Source organism: Humulus lupulus, chromosome 9 (genome assembly GCF_963169125.1).
Source record: "Humulus lupulus chromosome 9, drHumLupu1.1, whole genome shotgun sequence".
In the NCBI taxonomy this organism is placed as follows: Eukaryota; Viridiplantae; Streptophyta; class Magnoliopsida; order Rosales; family Cannabaceae; genus Humulus; species Humulus lupulus.
In genome coordinates this window covers 181,501,362-181,508,156 of record NC_084801.1, presented here as the reverse complement: position 1 = coordinate 181,508,156, position 6,795 = coordinate 181,501,362, and the positions used below count along the sequence as shown (strand labels likewise).

Sequence of the window (6,795 nt, the reverse complement as noted above, 5' to 3'; positions counted from 1 at the left end):
CACTAATAAATGGAAAAAAATAGAAGAAAAGTACCCTTCAAAAATATATGACAGCACACAGAAATAAATATATTTATATATATATAGTAGCTCATCAGCTTCACTTTTTCATTGTATATAAATATATATGGCCCCAAACTTTTTACTTAAACCAATTCCATGGTAATACGTTCGTATTATTACTTTTCGAATATTCCAAAAAAAAAAAAAAAGAAGACCCATGAAGATGATCGATGTGGTGCCCATTTTGGCTGATAATAATAGAACCAAAATAATTACCATTCGTCAAAACATATAGATATAACAAAAGTCAAAGGCGAATACATACAAAACATAAACCAATATATATGTATATATATGACCTATTCTCTTATATTTATACTTAAAAAAGTCAAGAGGCAAACACGTAGACATGACACTTCTCTATAGCTTCTTCAATATCTACTCCACTCTATCTTAATTCTTTCATATCCTTTTATTTCATATATACCTTATTCTATCTCTTATCATCATCATCATCATCTCATTCATATATATATATATCTATATATATCATCACTTGAAACCCTAATCTTGTTTCTCATCAGATAATGCACACCCTTTTCTCTCTTCTTCCCTAATCAACACTCCTCAAAACCCTAGCCAATTCTCCACATACATATCTCAGTGCACTAACACTTATATATTTATATACATATACATAATCTTATATATATGGTATGGAGTTATTAGAAGAAGTAATTGGTAGTGGTAGTACTAGTAGAGATTGGTCATTATCATCCTCATCAGGGTCAGGGTCAGAAGATGAGCTGGTGAGAGAGCTTTTGGATGACGTGTCACCATTCTTTCTGATACAAGAAGAGTCAACTACTCATAATAATAATCAAAATGAATTATTAGATGATGGTGATGATGATGATGATGGTGTTAATATTAGTGATCAGGAAGTTGTAACGAAGATCAACTCGGCCAATAAGTTACTCTACTCAGGCCCAACTATTCAAGATATTGACAATGCTTTGTCTGTCACAGCTCCAAAATCCCAACCCCATCAACAACTTTCTTCTTCACCTGCTTTCAGGTATATACATATATATATATACTATTCATTTTTATATATATATGTATGTGTCTTATGGTTAATTATATAATTATTAATTGAATTTGCAGGAATTCAATATTGGATAGAGGCCTGGGATTGATGAGTAGTAAGAGTATTGATAATAAGTATACTTTGAAGATTAAGAGCTCTGCTACTAATAATGGAATGACTGATGATGGATATAAATGGAGGAAGTATGGACAAAAGTCTATCAAGAACACTCCAAATCCTAGGTAATTATTATTATTATTATTATATATATTTATTTTTTTATAAAAAACATTTAAAAAAAACCAATAATTGAAGCTGTGTTGAGCAAAATTTGGGTTAATATCAATGAAACTTGTTTATTTTTTAAATGTGTTTTGATGAAGTAGAATAATACTATGCGGCCTAATTAAAGTAGTTTTAATTCCACAATATCTACAAGAAAAATGGTCTTTAGGGGCAACGGATGTCGCTTCTAATAATACTCAAAGTCGCCGCTGACGTGTCGCTGCTAATATTGGTTATTAGCTGCGACATAAAAATCGTCCCTAAAAAGTGTATTTCTTGTAGTGAATGGAAAATGAAAATCAAATAAGTTATTTTTTTTCAAAGATATGGTTATCAGTGCAAAAATTTAGAACCCCTTATTATTAAAAGAAAAAAAAGTTTTTGGGTCACAAGTATTTGTCATCATCGATCCATTGGTTGTAATTATTAGAGACCTAAACCATCCCACTTTGCATTAATTAAAATTAATACAAATTGTTTAGCATATTCCAAATGCCAACTACCAAATTAACTATGATCTCAACCATATTATATTACCTTTTTCTTCTTTTGTTTAAATTATAATGTTCTAAAAATAAGGACTGGCCAAAAACAGCACCTACCTAATGTAGGACCCAAAACCAATGGCTCACGTCAAGTGATTCTTTATATAACAAACATAGGATAATTAGTATATTTAATCAAATTATAAACACACAATCATTAATGTTGAAAATTACATTCCGATTCCAAAACTTAATTTTTTTATTCTTAAAAATAACAATGTTTTTGTTTGGAATTTTATTTATTAAGTTTTAGGTGACAAGTACTATTGAAATTATATTGGTTGTGTTTGGTAAATTTTTTGTTTTTGAATTTTTTAAACACAAAAATAGAAATATTATTTTATTTTTGTTTCTTTATTTTTTTAAAATAAAAATATGTTTGGTAACTATTTTTGTTTTTGTTTTTAAAAACAAAAAATAATAAAAATATTTAATAACTTTTAGTTCTATTTTTTATTTAACGATATGAGTTGTTGATTTGAAGAAGAAAAAAAAAAAGTTGAAAACAATTTAAAAAAATTTGAAAGTGAAAAAAATTCCATTTTCAAATTTTAAAAAATAATAAATAATTACCAAACACATTTTAAGTTTAATTGTTAAATTTTTAATTAATTAAATAAAAAATTGTTTTTTAAGTGTTATCAAACTACATCATTATGATTGAAAAAAATGTTGTTTTGCTACAATAAAGAACAAAAATATACTTAGTAATAGTATATTATATTTTTATAATTTTTTTTAACCACGAAATTTTTTCTTTTTAATTATACATAAGTATGATGCTATCATTTTATTCACAAAATATGTTGTTATAAAGCAATACTTGGTATAGTGAACGAGTGAAACCAAGAAAAACATGCATGAAATATATTAACAAATAATGTAATGTCACATTAATCAAATTATTTTTCACAATACCAATAAATATTGTTTATTGTACAAAAGAAAGCCACATATTATCAAGTAATGATAATTAATGAGTTTTATTTTGGGAAAACAGGAGCTATTACAGATGCACAAACCCAAGGTGTAATGCAAAGAAGCAAGTGGAGAGGTCTGTGGATGACCCAGACACACTTATCATCACCTATGAAGGGCTTCACCTACACTTTGCTTACCCATTCTTTGTATTGGGCCAAGCCCAAGACTCCAATCCAGTAGCAATTAAGAAGCCCAAGAAGAGCACCTTCCAAGCCCAAGAGCATGAAGCCCAACAAACTCAAGAATCAGCCCAAGTATTGGACCCAGCGGGCTTGGACACAAGCAGTGCTTCTATGGGCTTCAGTCAAGAATCAGCCCAGGTATTGGACCCAGTGGGCTTGGACACAAGCAGTGCTTCTGTGGGCTTCAATCAAGAATCAGCCCAAGAAGAAAGGACCTCCCAAGGGTTGCTTCAAGATATGGTGCCACTGATGATTCTTAATCCCTCTAGCAACAATATCAACAATAATAGTAATACGTCGTCGTATTCATCTTGTTCGTCTAATAGGTCACCTCCAACTTCACCTTCCTCAATGTCATGGTCTCCAAACTATTACACTTCGTGTTTTGGTATTTGAAGAAACTCTAGCAATTAGGTCATATATTCACTAGTTTGATTGAATCCCAAAATCTCTAGCTAGCTAATGTTTATTATTATTATTATTATTACTATTAAGTATATAAAAAATGTGAACTATATATAGTGTATCAATTATCAATAAGGAAAGTACTGTTCTTATTAGCCAATCAAGAAGAAAAAAAGGCGCCAACGGTGATTATTATGTAGATTTTTTCGTCAATGTCATTCCTATTCATCAAATTTACAATCAACCTTTGTTGAGTAATACTGCAACTAATATTTAGGGCACATGCCATCCCAATGTAAATATATGGAAATTATTATATATTTTTACAGAAAAACATATTTAATAGGGGTGAACATTTGACCCGTAAAACCTGAAAACTCGCACAACCGCCCGGCCGCAATCCGAAAACCCGATTTTTGGCCAAACCCGTCAATTTCGGGTCAGATTAGGCATGAACCCAATAATGATCGGGTTTGATCGGGTTCAGGTGGTGAAAAACATTACTCACGGGTTCAAATTACACCCGACAAAATTAATTTTTAAATGAAATTTGAAATAATAATAAAAAAAGACCCTAACATATCTTTCTCATTTCTCTATCCCCGACCCTCACACACCCACGACCACGATGACTACCCCCTCCCCAACCTCCTCTCTCTCTCGACTCTTCTCTTCTCACGCCGTCAACCACACACCACCATGACCGATGGCACCACACCATGACACCTCCCTAACCTCCCTCACCTCTCACTCAGTCTCACACGCCCAAGCCCAACCATCCTTTCTCTCCCTCGCCTCTTTGTTTTTCTCTCACTTTTGGTAACTCACCTCACGGACCTAGCCCCCTCTTTGTCACCGGCGCAGGCAGTGATAGAGCCCCTCGACCTCGAGCAGTGGCTGGCGGCAACATGTATATTTTATTTGTTTCTTTTATATAATCTCTCATTTTATTTTTGTAATTTGCATAATATGCTTTTATGTGTATGTATATGCATGTAATATGTATGGTTATGAATATGTATAATATAAATGTACTCATTATGAATTTAAATTATAGAACAAAATCTGCCTATGTTCAATCTTCAATGTTGTGTATGTGAATTTATTAAATCTGCATATGTGTGTGTTGAATCTTGAAATAGGATTGTTTATGATTTTTTTTTTTATAAAAGAAACTTTCATTGATTTGAAAAGTTAAAAAGTGTGTGCCTATGTGGTTGACAAAAGTTAAAGTATGCCTAATTGCCTATGTGATTTGCAAAGTTAAAAAGTGATGCCTATGTGATTGACAAAAGTTAAAGTATGGCTAATTGTCTATCTGATTTGCAAAATTAAAGTATGCCTATTTGATTGAATTAGGATTTCATGTTTAGGTTGTTTTTTTCTTTTTAATAACCATGATCTTTAATTTTTTTTTTATTAAATAAACTTTCATTGTTCCAAAATGTTTGTGATCTGCCTATGTGATTGTGATATGTATATAATATATATGTTCTAAAAGTTATGGTCATATGCTGAAATTTTAGTGACAAATTTGTAGTGGATATTAGGCTTATGTGTTGAAGGCCTATAAAGAAACTTAATGATAACTTATATTAAACATGTGTAAAGTGTCATTTGATGTAGGAGGTGGATCATCATGCAATTGAAATGTTTTTTGCAAAACAAAAAAAGAGGAATTCTTTGTATCTACTATTGCACTTAGTATTTTTAAAAATGTAGTGATAGTGTACATTATCATTACCACATGTTACTAATTTAAGATAAATTTCATTGTCTTGATTGCTTGATAAAAAAAAAAAACTTGTGATATGATCATTTCTTTCAAGAATGCACTACTACAAAAACGCCATTTTAGGACACTCACCTAGATGCGAGCCCTAAAAATAGCTTCTGGACTTTTTAAGGCTCGCGTGCGAGTCCTTAAAGAATTTCTTTTAGGGCTCACGGATCGAGTCCTAAAAACTTTGTGTGTCCTAAGAGTTTGAATTATTTTTTAAAAATACCTCCTGGACTTTTTAGGACACTCGTTGCAAGTCTTTAAAGAATTTTTTTAGGACACGCGGTACAAACTATAACGCCCCACGTCACTATGGTTGCTTTCGGGAATGACGACTGGCCCTGTAAATCAACACGAGTCTTTCTAGCGTGCTTTATCCTCACTCACACGCTTCTTGAGAAAACTTCCATTATGACAGTCAAACTCCCGTGATCCGCAGGGGGAAAAATCGGGTAAAAGTTGTGCAATCCCATACCGCTTGGGAAAGGTCAAGTGTGATGGTTCTAAGACTGTGTAGGTATGGGACTACACTGTTGAAGATGGCTTAAATGGATTGATGGGTACTACCTATGCCAATAAGATGCATCTTCTTTTCGGTAGCCCATCACTTGAGAACTCCAAAGTTAAGCATGCTTGACCTGGAGTTGTCTCATGATGGGTGAACTCTTGGGAAGTTTTCCCAGGAAGCATGCCAAAACACGCTGGAAAGATTCGTATTGGTTTGCAGGGCCAGTCGTCATTTCAGGAAGCAACCATAGTGACATGGGGTGTTACAAATGGTATCAGAGTCTTGACCCAACCGGAAGTGTGGCCGACGGGGACGTCGGACCCCTAAAGGAGGGTGATTGTGACAGTTAGAATCTCGTGATCCGCATGGGGAAAGACCGGGTAAGAGTTGTGCAATCCCACACTGCCTGGGGAAGGTCAAGTGTGATGATTCTAAGACTGTGTAGATATGAGAATACACAGTTGAAGATGACTTAAATGAATTGATGGGAACTACCTATGCCAACAAGATGCATCTTCTTTTCGGTAGCCCATCACTTGAGAACTCCAAAGTTAAGCATGCTTGACCTGGAGTATTCTCATGATGGGTGATTTCCTGGGAAGTTTTCCCAAGAAGCGTGCGAGTGAGGACATAACACACTGGAAAGACTCGTGTTGGTTTGCAGGGCCAGTCGTCATTCCAGGAAGCAACCATAGTGACGTGGGGTGTTACACAAGCCCTAAAAACTTATGTGTGTCCTAAAAGTTTGAATTTTAAAAAATCACAAATTCCCTCCAATCCCTCAAATCACTCAATAATATAAATAAAACACAAAATTCATTCAATTCACTCTCTCTCTCTCTCTCCTTGGTTCTCTCTCTAGCTCGTCTCTGCCAATGCCAAATGGCCGCCTTTTTGTCGCCTCCGAACTCCACGCGCCGCCCCCCGAAACCTTCAACCCCCGGAGCTCAGCCCCTCACACGCGGCCTAAGGCCCTCAAAGTGCTTGTTGAAGTTTCTGCGATTTTGGGTTTCCCA

At 34.0% G+C, this 6,795-nt stretch overlaps 1 protein-coding gene across 1 annotated transcript; it reads left to right on the top strand.

The window, feature by feature from the left end:
- The first annotated feature begins 265 nt into the window (after nt 1-265).
- Nucleotides 266-3,664, top strand: LOC133802591 (probable WRKY transcription factor 49). The gene is made up of 3 exons (XM_062240931.1): nt 266-1,081; nt 1,171-1,335; nt 2,924-3,664. The coding sequence occupies exons 1-3, from the start codon at nt 720-722 to the stop codon at nt 3,480-3,482; spliced, it is 1,086 nt and encodes a 361-aa protein (XP_062096915.1). The 5' UTR covers nt 266-719; the 3' UTR covers nt 3,483-3,664.
- Nucleotides 3,665-6,795: the final 3,131 nt, after the last annotated feature.